General features: G+C 41.6%; 2 protein-coding genes and 1 long non-coding RNA gene across 7 annotated transcripts in view; 1 reads left to right on the top strand and 2 right to left on the bottom strand.

Annotated features, from left to right (window-relative positions):
* LOC127583280 (segment polarity protein dishevelled homolog DVL-1-like) overlaps positions 1 to 1,268 on the bottom strand; it is a 121,319-nt gene extending 120,051 nt beyond the window's left edge. For both annotated transcript variants that reach the window (XM_052039064.1, XM_052039065.1), the window contains exon 1: positions 931 to 1,268. In XM_052039064.1, coding sequence (XP_051895024.1) covers positions 931 to 1,100 — 170 coding nt within the window. In that variant the 5' untranslated portion in view covers positions 1,101 to 1,268. The remainder of the gene's footprint in view (positions 1 to 930) is intronic.
* On the top strand, positions 958 to 18,633 carry LOC127583282 (uncharacterized). Its single transcript, XR_007958237.1, has 4 exons — positions 958 to 1,076; positions 9,797 to 9,920; positions 18,294 to 18,381; positions 18,471 to 18,633. It is a non-coding gene; the product is annotated as an uncharacterized LOC127583282 (long non-coding RNA).
* Positions 10,334 to 27,027, bottom strand: part of LOC127583281 (matrix remodeling-associated protein 8-like) — a 54,794-nt gene continuing 38,100 nt past the window's right edge. The window contains exons 6-10 of one of the 4 annotated variants that reach the window (XM_052039069.1): positions 21,443 to 21,601; positions 21,224 to 21,254; positions 18,685 to 18,779; positions 16,335 to 16,430; positions 10,334 to 14,941 (exon numbers count right to left, since the gene is read on the bottom strand). In XM_052039069.1, coding sequence (XP_051895029.1) covers positions 14,916 to 14,941; positions 16,335 to 16,430; positions 18,685 to 18,779; positions 21,224 to 21,254; positions 21,443 to 21,601 — 407 coding nt within the window. In that variant the 3' untranslated portion in view covers positions 10,334 to 14,915. The remainder of the gene's footprint in view (positions 14,942 to 16,334; positions 16,431 to 18,684; positions 18,780 to 21,223; positions 21,255 to 21,442; positions 21,602 to 27,027) is intronic. The other 3 variants (XM_052039070.1, XM_052039071.1, XM_052039072.1) reach the window with 3 other exon arrangements.

The raw sequence follows: 27,027 nt of genomic DNA, 5'->3' as shown, positions 1-27,027 counted from the left end.
GCACATATACACTGTTTCCCCCGAATCTCTTCAGAATTGTACCTTTGTTTTACTGAAGTTTATAACTTTCAACCTGCTTCTTAGCCATTTTCTACTAACTCAAAACCAATTTCAGAAGGGCAATCCAAACTTTTAATATCCTTTAGATGTATAATTATTTCTAACTTTGCTCATGAAATGTTTGGCTGTAATGTTTAAGTGTTTGCACCTCAGTTCTAGATATAGTCTTCTTCTATCTATCAGATATCCTTTTCATTTTGATAATGATAAAATCTCCTGACATTATAGATTTCAGGGAATACACCTTAATATTTCCCTGTATCATTCTATTTAACCGGGTTGCAAAGGTCAATCCTGCACATTCTTCCTTAAGTACAGAGTCCAGCATTGCTCACGGTTCTCCAGGTGTGGTCCAACCAAACAGTGGGCCAAATGGCCTCCTTCGGTGGCACAAGCCTCTGCAGCTCCAGATCCACTGTTGTCATGTAGACAAATGAGCAGCTATCTCGACCATAATAACATACCAGGGGAGCAATAAATGAATGGGGCAATATTTTAGGAGGTGTTGCTGAAGGATGATTGTTAGCTGGGACACAGGGGGCCCAGGGCAAGGTGCTTCACCAGCTAACTGACCAGCAGCGTCAACACAACACCCGGTCGGTGCTAAGCCCGCAACGAACGGGCAGACGAACAAGCCACAGCCCCTTTCCAGCAACAACCCCCCACCCACGCCGCCCCGCCCCCCTGCCCGAGGCTGTAACCCACGGCAGCCTCGCTCACCGTGCAGGGAACCTGGCTGCAAACGTCGGCCTTCCACCTCCCCCTGGCAACACAAGCGACCCGCCGGGGCTCCGAATCCGCCTCGGCGCCCGGGGAAGCGGCCGGCAGCCGACCGTGACCCCGGCTGCGGGACTCGGGCTCGGAACTCACCCGAAGTCAAGGTCCATGGACTTGAAGAAGAATTTGAAGCTGCTGCTCGGCCTGTTGTTGAGGACCTGCTTGAAGTGACCGAGGGTGACCCGGTCCGGCGGCACCGCCACCTTCACCAAGTACGGCGTCTCCTCCTCATCCATGTGGTAAATTATCTTGGTCTCCGCCATCGGGGATCGGGAACGCGACGGGTGACAAATCCACTCCCGGCCGCTCTCCCTCAGTCCTACCGGTTCATGGATGTGGGAGAAGCGAGACCTGTCAAACTCGACAGCGCTGCCTGGTGGACAGCATCCTGCCGCCTGCGTGCCAGCCAGGGTCAGCCCCGCCCACCTGGGTCTGCCCCGCCCATACTGGATAACCCCGCCTACCTGGGTCAGCCCCGCCCACACTGGATAACCCCGACCACCTGGGTCAGCCCCGCCCACCCTGGATAACCCCACCCACTTGGGTCAGCCCTGCCCACCTAGGTCAGCCCCCCTACCCCCACCCTGGATAACCCCTCCCACCTGGGCAAGCCCCTCCCACCCTGGATAGCCCCGCCCACCTGGGTCAGCCCCTCCCACCCTGAATAACCCTGACAACCTGGGTCAGCCCCTCCCACCCTGAATAACCCTGCCCACCTGGGTCAGCCCCTCCCACCCTGAATAACTCCACCCACCTGGGTCAGCCTCTGGATAACCCTGCCTACCTGGGTCAGCCCCGCCCACACTGGATAACCCCGACCACCTGGGTCAGCCCCGCCCACCCTGGATAACCCCACCCACTTGGGTCAGCCCTGCCCACCTAGGTCAGCCCCCCTACCCCCACCCTGGATAACCCCTCCCACCTGGGCAAGCCCCTCCCACCCTGGATAGCCCCGCCCACCTGGGTCAGCCCCTCCCACCCTGAATAACCCTGACAGCCTGGGTCAACCCCTCCCACCCTGAATAACCCTGCCCACCTGGGTCAGCCCCTCCCACCCTGAATAACTCCACCCACCTGGGTCAGCCTCTGGATAACCCCGCCTACCTGGGTCAGCCCCGCCCACACTGGATAACCCCGACCACCTGGGTCAGCCCCGCCCACCCTGGATAACCCCACCCACTTGGGTCAGCCCTGCCCACCTAGGTCATTTCCTTGTGGAAATAAGATCTTATTTTCATATCAAGGACACTATCCGTCATATTGTGTTGCAATGCAGACATGAGATGTTGTGAACCATCAGCAGCATCAGAAATGTTCATTAGCAAAATCAGTTCTCCGATGCCTGGGCCCTACCATTATTATCAAGCCAGGGGATCAACCCTGCATCAATGTGAGTTCAGAAGGGCATACTGAGATCACTATTGGGCATGTGTAAAAATTAAGAGGTGCCAACCATGTGAAGCTGCAATGAAGACTTCTTGCATGCTAAAGAGCAAAAACAACATGCAATAGACAGAGCTAAGTGAATCCACGACTAATGGAGCAGATTGAAGATCTTCATTCCCACTATATCTAATTGTGAATGGCAGTGGACAATTAAACAGCTAATGGGTGGAGAAGGCTCCAAGAACATCTCCATCTTCAACAATGGCAGGGCCCAGCACTATGGAAAAGGCTGAAGCAGTTGCAATCATGTGTAGCCAGATATGCCAAATAGTTGATCCACCTCAGCTTCCTCCAGAGATCCCCACCATCACAGAAGCCAGTCTCCAGCCAATTTGATTCATTCCCTGTGATATCAAAAGATGGCTGAGAGTATTGGATGTAGCAAAGGCTACAGAACCAGAGAGCATCCCAGCTGTAGCACTGAAGATTTGCACCCAAAACTAACTGTGTCTCCAGCTAATCTGAACTACTTACAGTTGCGATACAGGCATTCACCCAACAATGTGGAAAATTGCCCAGGTAAATGTTCCGTCACAAAAGGCAAGACAAACCCAAACTGGCAAATTGCCATCCAATCAGTCTACTCTCAGTCATCAATCAAGTGATGGAAGGTATTGTCAGCAATACAATCAAGTCAGAAGTGTGAGAAAATTTTCCACTTGTTTGAATGAATGCAGCACCAACAAGAAGCTTGACACCACCCAGGACAAATCCAGTCCACTTGATTTTCACCCCATCAATCAGCCTAAATACTCAATCTCCACTGTTGACAGACAGTTACTACAGTGTGTATCATTTATAAAATGACTGCAGTTAGTTACCCAGGCTACTCCTCCAGCATCTCCCAAACCTGAAAACTCTAACACCAAGAAAGACAAGGGTAGCAGGAGCACAGGAGCTCTTAGGCTCCCCAACTTCTCCCACCCCCTGCCCCCTCCAACCAAGTTGCATGCAGTCTGACTTGGAAATACATTGCTGGTCCTTTGTCATCACTGGATCCAATATCCTGGAATTCCCTACCGGATACCAGAAGGACTGCAATAATTCAAGAGGAGACGCAGCACTGCCTTATCGGGGTATTTAGGGATGGATAATAAATGCTGGCCTTGCCAATCACACACAGATCCTAAAATGAATTTCAAATAAAATATGGAAAATGTGAGGTCATCTACTGTGATATACAAAATTGAAGGTGCAGTATTTTTTTAATGAGAGATTGACAGGTGTTCGCAATACTCAGTGCTAGATAGACTCAGGTGTTCTTGTACATGACTCACTGGAGGTTAACATACAAGCATTTCAAAAGGCAAGCCATATATTGCAGTATTGCGGAGGATTTGAGTACAAGGATAATTACATCTTGCTGCAATTATATAGGGTCCTAATGAACCACAGCTGAATTATTGTGTACAAGTCTGGTCTCCCTATGAAAGGAAAAACACATATGCAATAGAGGGAGTACAACAAAGCTTCCCCAAATATATTCTCAGGATAGGGAGATAGTCCTATAAGGAAAGATTAAGCAGATTTGGCCTTTAGCGTTTAGGAGAATAAGAGGTGATGGCATTGAAATATACAAAATTCTTAGGGGGCACGGCAGGACAAACCAAGGATGATGATTCTCCCGGCTGGGCTTTCTAGAACCAGGTTTCACAGTCTCAAAATGTTGCTCATTCAGGACTGAGATGGAAAAAAAATCTTCACCTTTTCTTTGCAAACAATAATTCCACGTTAGCAGCATTATGCCTGTATCAAAGAAGATCAGAAAATAAGGGTTGGAGTACCTTTATTTGCTTTCTTGGTTACTTCAGAATCCAAGGTACATTTTACTTAGGCCTGGAGATTAATTTTAAGGATGCAAGATGCTTAATATATTCTTTTTCTAAATATTTATCACTTCCAGTATTTCATATCATTACTCTTTAATGTCAGTATCTGTATTACTTTCCTCTTCCACAAAGTCAGATACAATTTATTTAGAACCATGCATTTCATCAACTTCCCGGGAGAAGGTGGGAGTGGGTGTGGGTGGAGGGGGGTAGGGTAGGGGGGAATGGGCTGCACATTGGAGTGGTGTGATCTCAAGGATTTCCCCTGTTGCATTGCTGGGAACTTATTTGGTCTAAACTCTTACAACCACCATCACCGCATCTCTGCCTATACACCTATACACACAGACACAGACAGACAGACAGACAGACACACACACACACACACACACACACACACACACACACACACACACACACACACACACACACACACACACACACACACACACACACACACACACACACGCATTCCAGTACTTTTCAGGTCTCCTAATTCTAGTCTCCTCATTATAGGAAGGATGTGGAGGCTATGAAGGGGGTTCAGACGAGGTTCAGAAGAGGTTTACCAGGATGCTGTCTGGATTAGAGGGCATGTGCTATAAGGAGAGGTTGCACAGACTAGGATTGTTTTCTCTGGAGTGGTGGAGGCTGAGGGGAGACCTGATAGAAGTTTATGAAATTATGAGAGGCATAGATAGACAGCAGGTATCTTTTTCCTAGGGTCGAAATGCCTAGTACTAGAGGGTACGCATTTAAGGTGTGACGGGGAAAGTTCAAAGGAGATCTATCCTGGTTCAGCCCCAACAATTTGATATCACAGCCCTTGAATCACAGCTCCTCAGTTCACAGAACACACAACTGGACAGATCAATTCACCAGGAAGACCAACAACTGGTGAGAGAGACCTTACAGTCTTCCCGGGACCCCCTGCACTTCCAGATGAAAGAGCTGTCTATAACTAAATGTTGCCAACAAACATTTGATCCAGAACTATGTGCTGCAGTATGCATTCATGCAAAGAATCTATAAGGAAAAGATATTGTGCATCAATTGAGCATTTACCCAATTAGATAGTTTGTGCAGAAGCTTTTTACACAGAAAGTGGTGGGTGCCTGGAATGTGCTGCCAGGGGTGGTGGTGGAGGCAGATACGATAGAGGTGTTTAAAAGGCTCTTGAATAGGCACATGGATATGCAGGGAATAGAAGGATATGGACCATGTGCAGACAGAAGGGATGAGGTGTCATTAGCTTAGTTTGGCACAACATCAGCACAACATTCCTGTGCTGTACTGTTTTATGTTATACTCTCAGAGTCTCAGAACTACTTTTATGCATCACCGAGCATCCCCCAACCAGTCCACTGAGGGGTTTGTCACTGGCTCCATACAAGCAGCAACTCCAGTTGTCCCATCGGACTCTCTCTCTCTCTCTCTGACCTCCCTGTTTAGCACACAGGATCTAATCTTGTAGATTTTCTTTCCATCCAGATCACCAACCCCCACCCCCACCCAAGTCCTACACTGAGCTTTGCCAATAGTGGCACACAGGCTTATGCTGTGATCACCTGAGTCACCTGCTGGGAAAATAAGTGCAAAGAAACAGAGCCCCTTGACTCTGACTCTTTCAGACACTGGAAGACAGAATATGTTAAAGGCATCATATAAATGGAAGATGTTTTTAGGTCTCTCCAGGCCTTTATCTTATTTATATCTGTAAACCCTAAAATACTTTGAAATCTCTGTGCTCTTCTAATTCTGATCTTGTCTACCTGTCACACCACACTGACAGCTCTTTTCGGCTGTGGAATGTTGTTCGGCTGCGTTGTGGAATTCCCTTGTAAGCCACTCCACACTGTATCTCCTTTCTTTCCTCAAGAAGTTCCTTTAAACCTACACCTTTGACTGGGCTTTGGTCACCCCCCTTAATATTTCATGATCCTTCCTCAAAGTGTCCTAAGATGTTTCACTGCATTAATACTGCTAAATAACAAGAAGTAGTTATCATTTATGACACAGCCCAGGATTTAATGAAATTGTCTTGCAGCTTCACGGAAAAGAAACTCACATGAAAACTGTGAAAGTTTAAGTGGGTATCCCCTGAACTTTCATGCCTTACAGTTTGGCTTACACATTCCTCAAAATACTGGAATCCTGCCTATCCCATATGGAAGAAGAACTCCTTAGATTACTCCACCAGGCTAAGGTAGTTCTGAAATGTATTTGGAGTTCTGAGAGGAAAGGAGTGAGTAGATTTAATTGAGCATTTATCCAATTATATAGTTGGCGCCATGGAACAACATTTCATTACCAGAAATAACCAATAGGCTCCAGGTTGTGGCCTGGATAGTGGTGTGGAAGGCACATCTGTGTGGCCCTTCCAACACACTTGGAACACTAGCAGAAACCTAAGCTGCTCATGAATTTGAGGTAGAGACCATACCATTGTCCACGTCCAATGCAATGGCCCTTTCTGCAGAAAGAATAAAGAGAGATTCATGGCTATCTATCCTGGTTCAACCCCAACAATTTGATATCACAGCCATTAAAGCACAGCTCCTCGGTTCACAGAACACACAACTGGACAGATCAATTCAGCAGAAAGACCAATAACTGGTGAAAGAGACCTTGTAGTCTTCCAGGACCTCTTGCACTTCCAGGTGAAAGAACTGTCTATAACCAAATGTTGCCAACAAATACATTTCAAGATCTAGAACTATGTGTTGCAACTTATGCAAAGAATCTATAAGGAAAAGATATTGTGCATCACCAGTGCCCTTCAGCCTTCTTTTGCACAAAACCTATTGGAGGAATTAGCAAAAGTTCTGTTTTAGTAAACAAGATTGGCTGTGTACTACTTAAAACAATGTCAGAATAATGTTGCCTGAATTTCATATTTGGATGAACTCTGTGTCTGTAGGAATTTTCTCCGAAATTATATCATTAATTTTCTACCCAAAATGGACTCGATGGAAAAGGCATGAGATGAGTACTCGGGAATTTGTTAAGGTCTTAAATAATTGATCTAATTTTCTCCACAGGTGAAATACTTGAATCCATTTTTTAATCCCCAGTGTTAGTATAACATACAGATATTATCCCAGAAATTTGCAGTAAAATGCCTCTGGGAGGAATGAAGCCCATTATTGTGTAAAGATCGCCATCTGCTGGTATTCTGAGAGTTTTCATGTAATGGTGTACCATGGATGATTGATTGCAGCTTGTATTTACAACTCTTCAGTGGCAATTGAGGGCCAGCTGTGAACATGAATCACGTACCCCAGAATACCAAGAGGAAATTATAAAAGGAAAGATTACATAGATTAGTATTATAATCCCTTGAATTCAAAGATTATGAACCAAATATGTTCTTTGTGATAGGACAGCTGGAGATAAACTATTTCCCTTGTGGGACAGTTCCAAGGGGGCATAACCTAAGTTACAGCTAAGTCATTCTAGTGATATAAGGAAGCAATTCTTCACACAGGAAGTGAAATCCAGAATTCTAGAACAAGGGGGCATAATTGCTGAATAAGCAACAGACCATTGGTGAAGAAGGCTTTTGGCACCCTGGCCTTTATCAGTCAGGGCATTGAGTATAGAAGTTGGGATGTTATGTTGCAGTCGTACACAGCATTGGTGAGGCCACATTCGAAATATTGTGTTCAGTTTTGGTCACCCTGCTGTAGTAAAGATGCCATTAAGCTGGAAAGAATGCAAAGGAGGTTTATGAGGATGTTGCTAGGACTTGAGGGATTGAGTTATTGTGAGAGGTTGAGCGGGTTGGGACTTTTCTCATTGGACCGTAGGAGGCATATAAAATTATGAGGGCCACAATAGGGTGAATGTGCACTGTCTTTTTCCCAGGTTTGGGGAATCAAGAACTGGAGGGCATAGGTTTAAGGTGAGAGGGGAGAGATTTAATAGGAACCTGAGGGGCAACTTTTTCCACCCAGAGCGTGGTCAGTATATGGAATGAGCTGCCAGAGGAAGTAGATGAGGCAGATACATTAACAACATTTGAAAGGTACTTGGAGAGGTACATGGATAGGAAAAGTTGAGAGCGATATGGGCCAAATGCAGGCAAATGGGACTAGCTTAGATGGGAGTCTTCTTTGCATGGACTAGTTGGGCCGAAGGGCCTGTTTCTGTGCTTTATGACTATATGACTATTTAGGACTGAGATGAGGAGAAATGTCTCAGAGGGTAGTAGCTCTTTGGAATTCTCTACCCCAGAAGGATTGTGCTGGAAAATGGAACTGAGTTACAAAATCAACTTCAACAACACTCAAGAAGCTTGACACCATACAGGACATAGCAGCCCACTTGATAGGCACCCCATACACAATTGTTCATTCACTCCACCACTGATGCACAGTGGCAGCATTTTGTACCATATATGGGACGCAATGCAGCAACTCACCAAGATTCCTTAGACAGCACCTTCCAAACCCACGACCTCTACCAGCTAGAAGGACAAAGGCAGCAAAAGCATGGGAACACCATCACTTGGAATTTACCCTCCAAGCCACACAACTTCCTTACTTGGAAATATATCATTGTTCCTCCACCATTGCTGGGTCAAAATCCTGGAACTCTCAGCATTGTGGGCATACCCACACCTCAAGGACTGCAGTGGTTCAAGAAGGCAGCTCACCACCACCTTCTCAAAGGCAATTAGGGATGGGCAAATAAATACTGGCTCAGCCTACAAAGCCCACATCCTTTGAATGAATAAAAAATCACGGATGAAAGATCATTGATAAATAGTTGACGAAGGATGGACATAGGTCATGCTCTGAGGAACTCCTGTAGTGATGACCTGGGACTGATATGATTGACCTTCAACGCCTACAACAATCTTCCTTTGTGTGAGGAATAACTTCAATCATTGGAGTGTTTTCCCCTTGATACCCACTGACTTTAGGTTTACCGGGGTTCCTCAATGTTAAATTCAGTCAAACGTTCACTTGATGCCAAGGGCAATCAATAACCTAACATATGGAATTAAGCTCCTTGGTTTGTGTTCACATCCAAGCCATATTGTGGTCTGGAGACAAATAGTTGTGGTAAAACACCAAAATAAGCATCAGTGATCAGGTTATTGGTAGGTGCTGCTTGATAACTGTCAACACTACCTTCCATCACTTTGCTGATGATTGAGAGTGAACTGATGGTGCATTAATTAGCCATAATAATATTGTCCTTTTTCTTGTGGACAGGACATACCTGAGCAGCTTTCCATAATATCAGATGGATGACAATGTTGTGACTACTGTAACAGCTTAACTAATTAGAGATATGGGTAGTTCTGGAGCACATTTCAATAATGTTGTTTATCCCCATTGCCTTTGCTATATTGAGTACTCGTCACTGCTTCTTGATATTGAGTGGAGTGGTTGGGATTAGCTGATGACTCTCTTCTGTGACAGTGGACATTTCAGGAGGAAACCAGGGCCAGTCGTCTGCTTGGCATTTCTGGCTGAATATGGTTGCAAATGCTTCAGCATTACCTTTAGCAATAACAACTTGAGCTCTCCATCATTAGGGATGGGAATGTTCCTGGAGCCCTCTTCAGTTTGCCCAGCTGTTAATTTAGATCTGATCTGTTGGTTGTAGGTTGACTCAGCTGTCTGCTTCCTGCTATTTAGCACATACATAATCCTCTGTTGCATCTTTTTTAGGTTTGGCTTGTCCTTCTTCACTCGTTGATTCCCTTGGCTTGACTGAAATAAAGGATACGCTGAACCATGAGGTTACAGATTGTGGTGGAATACAAAGTGGGATTGCACAATCAAGTGAAGCAGGGTTGGTGAAAAGCATCATTGCAAATGTGTAATTTGATCCACATTTGGATGTCATAATTTCTGCTTTTTATTCTCCTTTATACATAATTAAAGATGGATTGTTTTAAGAGTGAATTCAGGAAGCACCCATAGTTTAAGGGAAATCTGGAACATTCTCTCCCAAAAGGCCCATAACCTCTGTCAATTGAAGCTTTCAAGACAAAAGATTGTCAGCTAAAATTTTCGAGGGATATTGTGCAAAGGCAGATTTGGATATCAGATGAGTCATGTTCCATTTTGATGGGAATACAAACCCAATAGTTAAATGGCCTACTTCTGTTCCTGTTAAAATTCCTTATCAGTTTGATTTTGAGTGAAATGCAGATCCTTTTATTACCATGGAAACATTTAACCTATGAAAGGAAATAAAGCAAGGCATATTGATCTCTTTATTTAAATTCATCAACATTTGCCCATTTAACAGCATTCTTTGGAACAGTATCAAGCAAGCATACACACATACACTACAATGCATTTGAGATTAGGATATAATAATAGCGTGCTTCGATTGGTTGGTGAGAAGGCACCAATTTCCAACATTTTTAAACTGGCACTATGCACACTTTCCTTGGAATCTAACTCCTGATAATTTCCACAAGGCTATTATGTAGGAATACAATACAGAGTGACACTTTTCATATTCATACACCATAGCCCATGTTACACTAATTGCAATAGCTGCACCAGTCAGATTGCAAACCAAAGCTGATGTTTTAATGCATGACAGGTGAAGTACTGGAAGCAGGGACAGCAGTTCAATGTCAGACAAACAAATATGCAAATCAAATAATTTCCTAATATAATTTTAAAAAAGTAAAATAACTGCATGAAGTGCGAGAAATAGGAGGTTAAGGGGACAAGTAACAGCTGAATAAGCTCCTATAGTCTAGGAAAACAGGAATGTAAAGAACTAGAACATATTCCATCTTATCTGCCTCATATGCTTTCCGAAAAAAGCCTTCAACATAGTCAATTTTTTTCACATTTGAAACCTTCCTGTGAAGTAAATAAATCTGGCCTGTTTCCATTCATCTTCCTTCCCACCACTACAATATTGCAAAATCTATATTAGGTTCTGACATTAGTTGGGGTGGTAATTGGGGTTGGTATAAGCTTAAGGTTTCCTTGAGGGGCACAGTTTTGCTCACAAGGACTGTCAAAAGAGTCACTCACCTTGGGAATCTGGTAGATTTTGCCTTGGATCAGCTGCCAGGAGTCCCACAGCTCAGACCTCTCTTCACATATTATTAAATTTAAGTCACAGAGTCTACTATTTTATCAGGTCACAATTTTGAGTATTAGATTCTGGCCTAGTGCAGGGGCATTCGCCATAGCAAAATTATTACAATTTAAAATTAAAAGTTATTATGTTTAATTACCTGATCGTGATACAGTAAGGTCTCTTCCATGCCCCTGCCCAACTGCTCACAAGCAGACTTAAAAACTAAAGCCTTGTTGTTTAATGCATAATTTAATGTTTTTGTCAACATTGTACTCAAAACCTTATGAGTTACTTCTCTCAACCCAGGTTTGAGCAATCTATCTTGAAATTATTGTAATGAAAAGCTAAATACTCAAAAAATGTATTTTCTTTCCCATTTCCTGTTTGTTTTTGTGAATTGATGTAATTCGTTATTAAGGTGAAATTTTATCTTAGTTAAGAAATTTGAGCTTTCTTCTGTGCAGCCTTAGTCCGAATGTCAATTCCAATGCCAGCATGGAGCTAATCCCAAATTTACTCTGCCCCAAACCCCATCAAAATCCAATTCAGCTCTGCCCCAATCTCACATACCCTTCCTCACACCATGTAATGACTCAATCCCATCCACTATCCTACCCATATACCTGTACTGAACCAAATCTAACCCCCGTTCTCCTTTGACTCCCATCCCTTGCAGCTGGCTGATCTACTCTTTGCAATGATCCTGTCTCACCACACATTGCATGATAACTGAGACAATAACAAAATTTGGCTCTTGATCTCACTTATTTTTGTGCAAACCCTGCACTACTTCACACACTGCAACATGCAGATTCTATCTCCGTCAGCCCTTGTTTATCAATTTCCTCCCCGGACATATCTTACATTTTGCTTTGCCCTCATCCTGCCTTTTATTTTATTTGGATTTGGATGACAACATTTACTGTTGAAAACTGGAGGCTGGTCTAAGTTGCTCTTATTGGAGAGTTAAATTCATAGACCATATAAGCAAGTCCTTGCTGGCTCAAGAGTTTGAAATTTATTATACTGGGAAGATTGTGATGAATGAAGTTTTGATGCATTATTTCCAATAAAAAGAGTTCACAGTATAATATATCTTAATAAAGGATTGGAAACTGCTGGATGTTCTTGCAAGTCAGAAGCAGAAAAGAGTGAGACAATGGAATTAGTTTGCCCTGTCAAGTTAGCAAAAGTACAACTTCTACAACCCAGACTGGACATTGTTATTAAGGTCTCGGCAATCTACTCAGTACCAATTTGCCAGTTTTATTTAGCTATCAACACCATCACAGGCATTGAACTACAAAATACATGCAGCCAAGAGTGGGAGGAAATGGCACCTCTCCCACAGCACCATACTTAAACTTTCTTGTGAACAACAGTGATTTCCTAATTGTGTGTACATGATTGAAATAATAGTTAAACCCTATACCGAAATATCATTAGGTAGAAGGATAAAAAGTTTAAAAAGTGTAGGGCAAAATATGAATACATGACTATTCCCTTTTCCTTTTCCCATCATTCTCATTACATTGACATCAAGAGCCATCACATCATTTCTTGCTGTAACTCATTTCCCCCACGCAACCAAACTGTGGAACACTTCACACCCTTCCCTTTTGCATTCCTCAGTCTATAAAAACCAAGCTTTGTGCCGGCTTCTTTATGAGGCTTTCTCTCCAACCTGATCTTGGTAGTGTCCCAGCTTGACATCAATTAAAAACAAATCCGAAGAAAATGTTTGACTTTGAAACAATATCATCTGATCTTGTAAACCTATTTTTCTTTTAAAATGTCATTAACATATGGAGACCAATTCAACATATTAATTTTTATTATTAAAAAAAAATCGGGTGCTTAGAATAACAATGAATGAATGAGTGATTGAACAGTATTTTATTTTTATAACACCAATCTTGTTTATACTTGTTCTGGAAATAATCACCCAGTCTCTTTCCTGTCTTATGTCACAATCATTTTGGCCACAGTTGATGCTGTACAGTATGTATGAATATGTACTGATTCCAGGCTCATTACCACTGATCCCATGCTGCGACATGTAACCTAGGGTGATCCCTGTTTCCCAGGCCAGCATTACTGATCCTTGGCCAGCAAGATCTATCTCCAGGCTGAGGTCAGACTGAATTCCACAGGCCAGCACTGAATCCTTTATGTGATTTGAGATGCAATCAAATGTAAATGAAACAGAGTGAGAGATGGAAGGGTAAGATGAAATCTGTGCTGTCTCAGTAACTGTGAACTGAGTGGGTTACAGAGGTATAGCAATGTGATTTTTGAAATGGCAGCTTGTATAAAACTAGACAAATACATTGAATAATTATCACACACTGTTGATCTTGTATAAATGTATATAATGAATAACACAGTTTCTGTATCAGTTATCACAATTATTGCAATTTTGGATTACATGGGGGGAGGTAACAATTATATGCAGCACATTTTAGAAATCATTCATTGCACACTGATTGGAACATTTCATTTCCCGAGACTTACAACTTGATTTCTGATAGGAGAAAATGAATATTTGAAAGAAAATTCATTTTTGAAAGAAACTAAGGACTGGTCAGTCAGAATGAAGCACTCAGATGTGGAGATGAAGAACAAAAAAGTGAGATTGACATACCAAGGGACGAGATTACAAATAAATATTATAGGAGAGACACTCTGAAATGGAGACAGAGCAATTGCAGTGAATCAAGATAGGGACAGACTCACTGAAGAACAAGTTGGAGGGATAGACATGTTTAAGGATTGAAGATGGACTGAGGAGGTTAGGGATAGAGGATGAACAGACTAAGATTATATGAAAAGACATAATGTGGAATTGGAGATGAAGAATTTGCCACATCAGGTGATTGGAAACAGAGGATCAACATAAAAATTAACAAAGCAGGAATAGAGACATAGAGCTGGAGATGAATGAATAGACACAATTAAGCATTGGAAATGGAGCATAGACAAATTGCAAAATTGAAAATAGTGGGTGGAGGGAGAGTGATGAATATGAGCTAGAGGGATGGAGAGACCACAAATCTAGAGATCTATACTAATGTTAATTATAACACAAAAGCAAACTACTGTAATTGCTAGAAAATTGAAAAAAAACAAAATGAGCTGGAGACACATTGTGGATCTGGCAGCATCTGTGCTAAGTACTTCCAGCATTTTCTGTTGCTAACTGTAAGTTGGATGGTTCTTCAGCTGATCAACCTTGAAGGTAACTGTGCTGAGTTGGAGTATTGTTCTTGCAGGTCCTGCATTATGGTAATCATTCCTTCATTTCAAGTAAAACCAGAACCAACAATTTTGAAAGGAGCACTTACCCTTGTATTTTGACACTCCCAAAATTTCTACCATTCCCCAGCTAACATCATAGTTTTGTCCTACAAGCTACTGGAAATGTACTATTCCCCCTTTAACCAAAGATATTGAAGCTAGTTGTTTACTAGTGCTCGTCTCCCCCATCAAACTAAACCATTCCAGGTCTGGAATGAGAGAAGTGTCAGATAAATGAAAGGTTCCTGATAAGGCAGTTTCAGGTTGTGGTTCCACAAAATCTGCTGCACAGGTTTGGGAAATTTGTGTTAATACCATTGATATGTATACTTTGATTAAGCGCTGTATTACTGAAGGATATTGATAAAAGGCAACTAATTTCCTCATATAGGCCCTTCACTGTTCAGCTTCTGGATCCAGCCAGCAGCATCATTTTCTTTATTTCCAGTATTTCTTCTCAAAATCTATGGAAATAAATGAGGAGGAATTAGTACAGACAATTGTTTAAATTAGTACAAATAACATCTAATGACTGCAGGGGTCATTTTGGAACAACCCTCATATCACTGCTAAGCCCACACTTCATCTGTAGCAGTAAGCAGACTTACTATACGAGTCTTTTGGCCTCCTGTCACCAACTGACCAATGTAGAGATTGGTCAGCAGAGATTCAAGGCTGTTCCCTCTGGTTTCCCTGACTCTCTACTATAAATCACAAAATATCATTGGGAGTTTACCTCTACTTTAATCCAGCAAGTGAACAGCCCATTAAAAAGCGAGCCATGAGGGAAATAGTTTGGTTAACTAGGGAAAATCAGGGCCTTCATGTGCTAAAGCGAACATGGGAACCAGAGCCCCAGTATATTAAAGGGATAGTGGGAACAGGGGCCAAGTGTGTAAGAGGGATTACAAGAACTGGGGTCCCAGTTTGCTAAAAGAAATGTTGCAACCAGACCTTTGGTGTGTTAAATGGAACATGGAAATCAACAAACAGTGAGCCAAAAGCTGAACCATTGTGAAGTGGATGATCTGAGTTTTGATGTACCCAGCCTCCATTTTTTGACTGTTTACAGTAACATGACGAAATTATCCTCAGGAAAAATGCAATAATAATTTTGTCCAAGTGTATGATGGCAGATTCTGTGGAAAGAAAAACAGAGTTAACATCAGTCTGAAATGTTAATTCTGTTTTTCTCTCCACAGATGATGTCTGACCTACTGAGTATTTCCAGGATTTTCTGTTTTTATTTCAGATTCTCAACATCTATGGTTATTTTACTTTCAAAGCAGAATAGACTCCAGTTCCACTACTGTGGGGAATCACAGATATGGGCCCCAATCTCAACACTGTATTCACTGGCACAAAATCTCAGTCCGTCATTGTGGTGGAAGCACAAACACAGAATTTGACCCCTACACTGTGGAGCAGCCACTGAAACAGCCCAGCCTACATACTTTGAGCTAACCTCAGGCATAGATATTGTCTCTTAATAAATTCCTTTTCCACTACCACAAGAAATCACAGCCATAGGTCTCTGTCCTATCACTGTGGAGTAATCACTGACACAGATGCCTGCCCCATCACTGTGGAGAAATAAAATCAGACATTCTTCTAATTATTATGAGGGGTAACTGCAAACACAGATCCATGTCAAATTACTATGTGGGGAAATCACAAGCACAGATCTGTATCTCTTCTCCCTTTGGAAAATTCCCAGATACAAATTCACATCCTGTCATTGGGTTCCAGGCTTTTTATTCCAGAATGGTTTGCTGTTCGTTTGCTGATTTGGGAACAAGTTGGAAAAAATATTAATGAAAATACCAGAAGCTTTGAGAGACTTAAGTCTCAGAATACCTCTATCTAAGTTCTTTGGAGGAACGTCCCTGAGCAGCTCCACCTTCTCTCTGGACAATGCAAATTTCTCCTTTAGTATGTTGTTCTTGTAGTCTGCTAAAAATGAGACTTGCATTATTCTCACTTTGAAACAAAGATAAACATGTTGCCGAGCTGCCCTTTTTGCACTCAGCCACGTTGGCTCTCCTTACTCTCCCAACCACCCTCCCATCATACACCCACTCTCTGATGTCTTTCTTCCATGAGTGTTCCTTTCCTTTAAACTTGTGAATACACTGGTACCCCACTGAGCATTATCCATCATCGTGCTCATTTATTATAGTGCTCTTGGTCACAACATGCACAGCAACACCATTGAGCTTGTTGCCACTGAGCAGTCTCCAGCTAGAGAGAACTATGCAACCAAACAAAGCGAGGGGGAGACAGCAGTCTCCATCAAATCCAGCAGGAGGTAATGTGAGACATAGGATCTGTCTGGTCTGCCAACACATGAAGCAGTTGTTGCCAGTCCCTGGCAACGGCCTACACTCACCATGCTGTGCAGCATCTCAGCAATGAGTGGCCACACCAGTTGTGCTAGCCTGCCCAACACCAGTGCTCACAGGCAGCCACTGCACATTGCCTTAGTAGTTCACTCCACACTGAGCGATATGGTAATGAGATCACTTTAACCACTTCATTGTGTTGGAGTAGCAGCAGAAAGCTGAGATCTCAACTGGGTTACTGGCAAAGCATCAAGCAACAGGGGAAGGGCAAGAGGTTGTGCTGGATTCCCATAAATGCAGCACTGTCAGTGATGCATCTCTTATATATAATGCTATAATGATCCCTTTTAGCACTGATTCCACAAGCACTTTCATTCCTGGGAATGCATTCCGAACAGTAAGCAATGTTGCAGCAGAAAGTCAATATCCCACATAGTCAATAACTTCACTCTTAGTGGATGTCATGGTGACTCAAGGTCAGATGTGGCTCATCTGGTTGCACTGAATTAGAAGGTTCCAGATTCACCCTGCTGGAGATCTCATCACAAAATCAAAGCTGCATTCTAGTGCAGTTCAGGGTGAATGCTATACTATTAAGGTTAATGTATGTCCAATTAGACCTTCAGCTAAAGTCCTCTATGCTCTCTTGAATGACCATAAAGATTATCATGGCATTATTTTGAAGGAAAGCAAGGAATTTACCCTGGTGTTATGGAGAATATTTGTCCCTCCATCAATATTACTAAAGCACATTATCTGGCCATTCTCATATTGCAGATTGTAGGATCTTACTTTGCACAAATTGGCTGCCAAGGTTTCTACACTGTAACGGTGACTGCATTTCAGCAGTCGCTTTGTCTGATATTGCACTACCTGTTGGAGCACTGAGCCATTTAAACACGAAAGGTTCCTTCATCAGTCCATGGTCAATGGCATTAACTGATCTCAGCTTGGGCTGGACTGAGGTTAAGTCACCTTAATTTGTATGAATCATTGTGAACTGAGAGGGCAGTGAAGGCCTGAGGTGCAAATTAGACATGTTGGGGACTTGGCCTTTGGATAATGGATAAGAATAAGCTGATAATGGTTATCATCTTCCTGCAGCCAAATACTAACTGGAAGGGAGCAATATGCTTTTGTTGGATCTTTACTAGAGCTAACAGTATTTCATCTCATTCATAAACTCCCTTCCCTTACCCCATAGAACATAAATATTTACAACAATCTCCAAATGGTACACATCGTTTTGGCATACACATAAAGGATAGTTATTTTGGGTGAGGTAACAATGTACAGGAAACCTAATTTTTTTACATACTTCTGAGGCTTTGGGATAGGAGAAAAAAAATCAGTAAAATCACTGTGTCAATATATGTGATATATTTATGATTCAAACTCATACTCTATTCCACAGTGCACAAAATAAATGTGTTTTGACTGTTTTGTTTCTTAATATTACCTAATTTGTTTGCAGGCCCACATAGTGCAAGTGCTGATTTATTGTGTATCTTCCTGGACAGAAGAAGGATCAACAAATTGGAACACTATCAACATAAATCATGGTCAGTGTGGAATCCTGAACTATTTTAATCATGATTGGGGTTTGGAGGACTATTTCCTGTTGTATGTCTTTTTTTCTGCCTCTCTCAAGGGATTGCAGGGCTGTAGGAAATTGAAGGAGGATGCAGTTGTTGTGACTCATGAAGCTTATGACATCATGACTCTAAAGAGCTTAATCAATGTGCCAGCTGGTCTCTCCTCTCCACCATTTCCAAATCTTCATCAATACAAGGAGCAGGAGACTATGAATGAAAGATGAATGAGAACAAACACTTAATGTGCATGATTCAATCAGCAAACCTTACCATTGGCGCACGTACCAAGTTTTATTTCTTCATTTTTGTTTGGTCTTAGATCAGTCGTATCGATCACAAAATCATTGAGGTTAACTTCTGCTCTCCTGTTGATTTGAGAAGAGCACAGATTGAGATAGTGACCTTTAGCAGATTCAGAGAGAAGTGCTTATTTATACTTATTAAAGACTTCTTTGGAAGTTGCATCACAATTCTGCCATTGTTCTTGTATAGACATTATCCATAAAAAAAAGTTAAATTAAAAGAATTCGTTACCATATATGCCTGTAGAAGAGAATATGAATTTATGATCATTTCCTCATTAAAGAAACAGAACATCCTGTCACTCCAGTAGGCTTTCCATTTCATAAATCAGGTTCGCTACACAGCAGATTTTAATATTGAACATTTCTTTTGTTCTTACTACCCCTCCCTTTTCTCTATAAACTAAAACGTGCCTGTTTTTTAACCTTTCTGATGAAAGTTCATTGACCTGAAACATTAACTATGTTTCTCTCTTCAGATCATGTGTTTCCTGCTGAGTATTTCTGGTATTTTCAATTTTTATTTCGAATGTTTAGGTTTTAACATAAACTGTTACATCTAACATTTAAATTTACAAGAAATAACATCAAAACCAGAAGTTAGGAACAGGATATTTAGAACCTGAGAGAAGGGAGGAGAGTGGATCCATGAGTGTGGAGTGAAAGATTGGGGATAGGAGAAAAATTCTAATATTAAGAGAGAGGAGCGGAGGAGGGTGGAGGAGGGGATCAAGAGACTGGGAGCAAGAGAGCAGAGCAGAGCAGAGCAGAGCAGAAAAATATGATCCTGAAAGAAAGTAGGAGATAGGGAGCCTGAGAAAGGTAAGCAGGAGAAAGTACCTTAGTGGATGTCCTTGATGAATTCTTCCCTGGAAGAGCTAGCTTTTGACTACGAACATGGCAGTGTCTGAGAATCAATGGAGGGAGCAGAAAAGCTTATATCCAGAGGAGGAGCAGCACTTTGGTGCTCTGAAATCCGAGCAGACCTCTCATGGAACTGGGCAGATAAAGGGTTTAACATCTACCGCAACCAGATCATACAACTGCTCTTAAAGCCTCCAGGTCAGTTTCTATGCCAATGACAAATTCTGCAAAACTGCTGTCGCTCTCTGTGGGCTAATGTTCTCTACCTCCAACAATCTTCCCATGTCAGTGGATCTAATCTTCAGAACTAACGGGTAACTATTCAGCCTGTAGTGGTTACATTCCATAACTGAGGCTGACCAACTTTAGAAACTTGCAGTTGTGTGTGCAAGCTCAGAAGCTGAGTTCCAAGCCACTGTCATCTCATTCACTAAAGTGTACAAGAGAAGGTGCCTTACACTCAACATACACAAGACAAAGGCTCTCTACCAGGTTGCTCCTGTTGCACCACCATGTCCTCCAATAATAAAGGTTCATTGTGAGAATTGGGAAAATGTGAACCACTTCCCATATCTTGGGAGCCACCTATTGGCAAAGGCAGATAATGATGATAAAATTCACCTTGGCATTCAATATACCAGCAGTCTTTATACAATTGAAGAAAAGAACATCTGGCAAAAAAAACACACGTTCTATTTGGAAATAGTGATTCCCCATTCACCTATATGCTGGTGAGATGTGGACATCCTGCAGCTGACTCCTCTAGGCACAGGAAAGATACCACTAGTGATATCTTTGCAAAATTCTCCACATTCACTTACAGGGAAACAGGAGGATGAGCCAGGGTAACAGGAGACTGGAGGGAAAAACAGGATTTTTGAAGCTAGAAGGAAGAGGGAAACCAAGAATCAGAAAGGAATGAAAAAGACACATACTTGGGACTTTAGAATAAGAAGATAAATATGACTGAAGGAAGCGGTGGTGAGTGCACTGATCACATTGAGACATAGTCCCAGTTAATGTAATCCATCGCTTACAAAATGATCCATTTTTCATGGAAACTAGAGATGGGCAAAACATGCCAGCTGTTCTTGCAATATCCACACTGTAAAAAAAGCTCCACCACACAGTTTCCACACCTTGCGGAGTGCAAGCCATAAACCATAGTCCAAAAGTGCAAGTCCATGCTAAACTGCCCCCAGTTGGTATATTGTCTCAGTTTAGAACTGACAGAATCAGTTTGCTGTTTTAAAGTAAGGCACAGGAATGGATACCATATGATACTGCACGTTCTTGTTTGGTTTCTATAAGGTCCCCCTATTAATTTGCATCACCATTTTTCAAAATTTTAGGAAGAAATATTGAGACAAAATTTATATTTATGTGGGCTGTGATGACTGCAAGTTCAGCACTTAGTTTTCTCTCACTACAGGATGCACTGGTCAGGAAAGAAAGTGGAGTTAAGAATAGCATACTCTATGCCTGAGATCTGTACAGTACATGGTAGAACTTCATCCAGAGTTTGAGCTGATATTAGTTTTTCTGGTGAGCTGCTAAAGTGACCTGATTACTACACATTTAATCATAAAACTTCCAAAAAATTTGTACAGTGTAAAGAGGGAAAATGATGATTCGATACTTACGGTTGAGACATCTTCACATTGTATTGAAGACCTGTAAAATGGAAAATATTGTTGAAAGCCAAAATTATTCAAAGAGCAGGCATGTGTCCCAAGGCATCCCTATAAAACTGTGATCTCTTGATCTTGGTGCATGCACCCACACACACGTGATCATACAGTGGAAAAGGCAGGAAAATGTAAATGAATTAACAAAAAAAATAAGATAACTACAGATATCACCTCTCTTTTTCTGTCGGCGGGTAATCAGGGCAATGATGGTTATCAAAATGACCAGCAGCATCAGTGTTGCCAGGACATATCCAAGTTGCTGAAGAAAATGTGAAGAATGTTCCGGAATAAAAACATTGATGACTTTTGGGATTTCAACTGATGTAGATGCTAGAAACAAACACAAAATAAGTAAATAGACTTTGAAAATATAGTCACCCATCCAACACCGGGATCCAAACAACTTCACCATTGGCTGGTATATGTGTGGGCACTCTCGCACTTAGCTGTAAAGTTTAGGAACTTACATGTAGGACTTAAAAATTTTATTTTTGGTTTAAATGGGGCATGGGTCTTTCTGGTATTATCATTGTTTGGTAAAAATGGGTACTTTTGGTAAAAAAACTTTAGGTAAATCAGATAACTTTTGATTTCTATAAATTAGAACCAAATTTGTAATGATGATAAATAATACCCACACATTCAGAGTTATCCATTGCCATCCATGCTTTTACTAATACCTTCCCCCACAGTAAACTAAGATGTTTAGTCACATCATGTGTGTTCTATTACATGTCAGCTAACAAATACTATTAGTCAATTAATCTATGCACAATCTTTACATTTTAAAAGCCACATTCTTACTGCAAAATACATGGTTACAAACGCAATTTTATCAATGTAAAAAGGTGGACAAAGTTTCAAACTACGTATTTATGGGTGTCTTATCAGTGAAAAATGAAAAGAAAATCAAACCATATTTACTCCAGGTAAAAGTCTATAAATTGAAAGCACCTTTCACAAACCTCAGGTGTCACAAAGTACTTTACAGCCAATGAAGTATTGTCACTGCAGCAACACTGGAATCACGGCAACCACTTTACATTAAGCAATATAGTAACAACCAGAAAGGTGCTAGTTGAAAGATAAATAAGGGTGATAGGGAAAACTTCCCTGCTCGTTTTCTAAAAGTGTTATGGGATCTTTTAAGCCTACATAGGTAATATAGGTTAGATTCATAAATCATGTGAAAGATAGCTCATCTGCAAGTGTAGCACTTTCTCAGCAGTACACTTAAGTGTCACCTTAAATCATGTGCTAAAGTCACTGTGGCGAGGCTTAACTCCAGAACCTTGTATTTCAGAGGTAGAAGTACTACTACTCAGCCAAATTTGACACCAGTTGAAATAAAAATAGAAAATGCAAGAAATGCTCAGCACTTCAGGTAGCATCTTTGAAGTCAGAAACAGAGATAATGTTTCAGGATGATGAGGTTAATCAAAGTCAGATTAGAAGATGACGATGGAAAGTTAATTAGTTTTTAGTGAGCAAGTTTGGTCAGCCTCGCCTGCATTTTCTCTGCTATCAATTATGTTCAAAGAGCATTTATATTCTCCAACAAGTATACATTTATATCAATCAAGATACATGCATATAAAATGCTGTTGCCGTAAATTTCAGATCTGTCTATTATGCATAAATATTTGAGCGGTGCCTATGAAGATCTTACACATGTTACACATATTACACATGTAAATTTCCAATGTTTTCCCTTAAAAACAAGTACAACGAAAAAGAAGACCACTTTTGCTTGACTTCTATTTGACCTTAGTTTAATTTTATATTGTGGAAATTATATCTGAGGAAGGAAAGTAGTGATCCCAGCAAGATAAATGGAGCAAGTTCCTAATAATGGTCTCTAACATAAAACAGAACATACTGGAAGCAGTCAGTAGATCAGTCAAAATCTGTGGTGAGAGAAACAGTTAACTTTTCAGGTGGACGTTGACCTGACTATCATGTTAACTACTTCTAGATTTTTTTTCTCTCTCATATGGCAGTCCCTAGTTTGAAGAATAACAAAAGCTTACAAATAAGTACAGTTTTGTGCAATGGCTGCAATGGAAGTAGCTAGAGCAGCTACTGTTGCATTTCTACAGAGGTACATGGATCAAAAATCCAAAGAACAGCAAACAATGATAGGTCAGGCAATGCCTGAATCTTGGTTCTGATCTGACTACAGCAAATGAATTCACACACAGACATACACACAAACAAATTAACAGGATTGAATTTAGAGACAATGTTCAAGGTTATATAGGCTGATAAAAGTCACTCTTTAAATTCACTTGCAGTCCTGGGGCCCAGATTTCTGGAAGCATCTTTCATTGAGCATCAGTGCTTTCAGGAAAGGTGTGAAACTGGGGCACAATCTTTTAATAAACTAATTTTTATTATCATCTCACTAAGTGGCTTGTGGAGTTGTTAAAAGCTTTTAGTTTGTGTCATGTGTTCCATTGGTACCATGGAAGGTTAAATGTGCTCAGAGCCAAAGTAATGACACTTTTTTGATCGTCTTCAGCCGGAATTGTGATATCCAAGAAAAACAGTGAAGGTCTGTTCCCCAGTCCTCTCCCGCCAGACCATATTACCAAAGTTAATCTCTGTGGAATATGGCAGTCCAACATAGAACATCTGGTGTTTACCCAGAGCATTCCAGGGTGCTGTTGCCTGGGAAATGTGAGTTAGGTGGGAAGGAAAAGGAGTTAAGGCTGGCCTACTTTTGGTTCAGACACAAAACTATGCATGGTGATTGCCAGGCATGAGAGCCAGGATTAAATAGTCAGCAGTACAACTCAAACAGCTTTCAGGCACAGAGTCCCTGACTCATACCTGCACAATAAAGTCCTGCCACGTTGAAATGTTGTACTCTTGGGAAAATTTATGCAGTGACAACTTTGATGTGATGGACTTTATTTTATAATTAGTCTATGAAACAGTGATGCAATCACTGGTGCAACAGCCATTTTGTTAATTGCATCATACTATTCTCCTGGCCATAAATCTGTGCAGTTTTACTGACCAATGTCACAGAGTCATAGTTATACAGCACAGAAACAAGCCCTTCAGCTCAACTCATCCATGCCGACCAAAGTGCCTTCCTGAGCTAGTACCACGTGTCTGCATTTTACCTATATCCCTCTAAACCTTGCCTACCCATGAACCTGTCTAAATGTCTTTTAAATGCTGTGCAAGCCCTCTCCAGGTTGCAGCAGGTAGAAGATACCTGCAGAGTTGGGCTATCTGGAGAAGCATTTTAAATCTAGTTTTGCCATTATTGATAATAAAGCTGATATTAACAAATTTAGCCTGACCTTATCTCAGACGAATAATGATATTCTTTTAAAAGATTTTACTGCAGACAAAGTTTTAAATGCTATTAATGGTTTTATAAAGGACGTTGCTGCTGGTGAGTCTCTAGATAGAATTCACAAAATGGACACCAATGTATCAACTCAAATGTATTCTTCTTGGGTTTGATGTGGCAAGATTCCAGCTAGTGACAAGAACAGTCACCTGCAGCACCACAGCAGTCGACAAATCCATCCTGCTGGTCTCCCAAACGCTCATTCATAAGTATGGGCATTCATGAGCTGGTGGGGACCTGTAATTGTTTCCACTTCTACCACTTCCTCTGGCAGCTTGTTCCATATACCCACCACCATCTGTGTGAAAAAGCTTGCCTCTCAGGTCCCCTTTAAATCTTTCCCCTCTCAGCTGAAACCTATGTCCTGTAGTTTTAGACCCTTACCCTTGCAAAAAGGTTATGACCATCCATCTTATCTTTGCCTCTCATGAGTTTACAAATCTCTATCAGTTCACCCCTCAGCCTCCTTCACTCCAGGGAAAACAGTCCCAGAAAAACAACCCTCTACTACCACCTTCTGACTTCTTCCATTAAGCCAATTTTGTATCCAATTGGCTACCTCACCCTTGATTCCATATGATCTCACCTTCCCATACCAGTCTACCATGCAGGGCCTTGTCAAGAGCCTTGCTAAAGTCCATGTAGACAATGCCTAACACCATGCCCTCATCAATCCTCTTGGTCACCTCTTCAAAAAGCTCAATTAAAATTTGTGAGTCATGATTTCCCACGCACAAAGCAATGTTGACTATCCCTAATTAGTCATTGCTTTTATAAATACAGATAGATCCTGTCTTTCATAATTCATTCCAGCAACTTACCCACCACTGACGTTAGGCTCACCAGCCTATAGTCCCTAGATTGTTCTTGCAGCTCTTCTTAAATAAAGGCACAATATTAGCCACCCTCCTTCTAGTACCTCACCAGTGGTTAAGGAAGATACAAAAATCTCTGCCAGGCCCCCAGCAATTTCTTCCTTTGTTTCCCACAACATCCAAGGATACATTTGGTCAGGCCTCGGGGATTTATCCACCCTTATGCATCTCAAGACCGCCAGTACCTCTTTTGTATTCATGGTATGTTTCAGGACATCAGTGTTTTCTTTCCTGAATTCACTAGCTTCCATGACCTTTTCCACAGTAAATACAGATTAACATTCATTTAACACTTCACCTGTCTCCTGTGGCTCCACACATGGACGACCACACTGATCCTTAAGGGGACCTCGCCTCTGAAAAGCCATCCTGTCCAACAGTATTCAAAATAGGGGAATGGCCACAAGGGAATCCTGCACTCCCTGTCTTCCCCCTCTACTTTCCTGGTGATCACCTAACTACCTGCTGCCTGTACCTTTGGAGTGACCACCTCACTAAAGCTCCTGTCTATGACACTCTCAGCGTCACAGATGCTCCTGAGTGAGTCCAAATGCAGCTCCAGTTGCTCTATGCAGTCAGTCAGGAGCTGCAGCTGGACTCATTTCCCACAGGAAGAATCACCAGGGACAATGGAAGTTTTCCTGATCTCCCACATCCTGCAGAAGGAGCATATGACTGCCATCTATAAATCATCAAGACTATTGAGGAAAGTGAAAGATCTTACCATCTCATCACTGCTCAGCTTCCGCACCAAAGTTTCTCGAGACAAAGCCTCAGCACTTACACTCAAACACAGCACTTCAACCTCAAAACAGCCACTCTCATGAACAACATCAGACACAGAAATTCTCATTATTTAGAAATAAAGTAGAAAAGAAGTGTTAACAACTGTTGAACAGAATGACTACACAATAGGTTGTGTATCAGTCATAAAAGAATGTAACTTTAACACTATTTTATGAAGGCTTGCATGAATCACACTCCTCATTCTCACTCCAGAATTACTTCATCTGGAGCAGGACACATAAAATATTTTACTTTTCCAATACGTGGAAAATAGACTTTCTGAACCTATCATATTTAAATCAAAAGACACAAGCCTCGATTAACTAAAAACTACTTAGAAACGAACACAAAGATAGGGGTGATGTAGTTTCTTCATCAGCAATTAGGCCATTACAGTGAGGTAGCACTCCCGTGGTAATTGGTGGTTATGTCCCTTGAGATGAGCTGCCTATCTTTTACTGAGATTTAATTGGAGTCTGGAATATTGCCATCTTTAGCTGGAGTTTTCTTCCACTGGCTGGCACAATATTTGCACCAGGAGTGTTGAGGAATCTCAAATGTGCAGAACAATCCTGGCAGGCTGACCCTGGAACTGCTCATTGCAGCACTAAAACCCACCTTGCGAGCTGGCTCATCACAATTTAAGAAAATCCTTGCTGTGCCAATTAGTACTATGCAGTGGCTTCCCTATTGTGATGCTCTTGCCCTAATGATCTTCCTTGACATCT

The sequence above is a fragment of the Pristis pectinata genome, chromosome 26 (genome assembly GCF_009764475.1).
Source record: "Pristis pectinata isolate sPriPec2 chromosome 26, sPriPec2.1.pri, whole genome shotgun sequence".
Lineage (NCBI taxonomy): Eukaryota > Metazoa > Chordata > Chondrichthyes > Rhinopristiformes > Pristidae > Pristis > Pristis pectinata.
The sequence above is the reverse complement of the archived record's forward strand: the minus strand, read 5'-3'. Positions and strand labels throughout refer to the sequence as shown.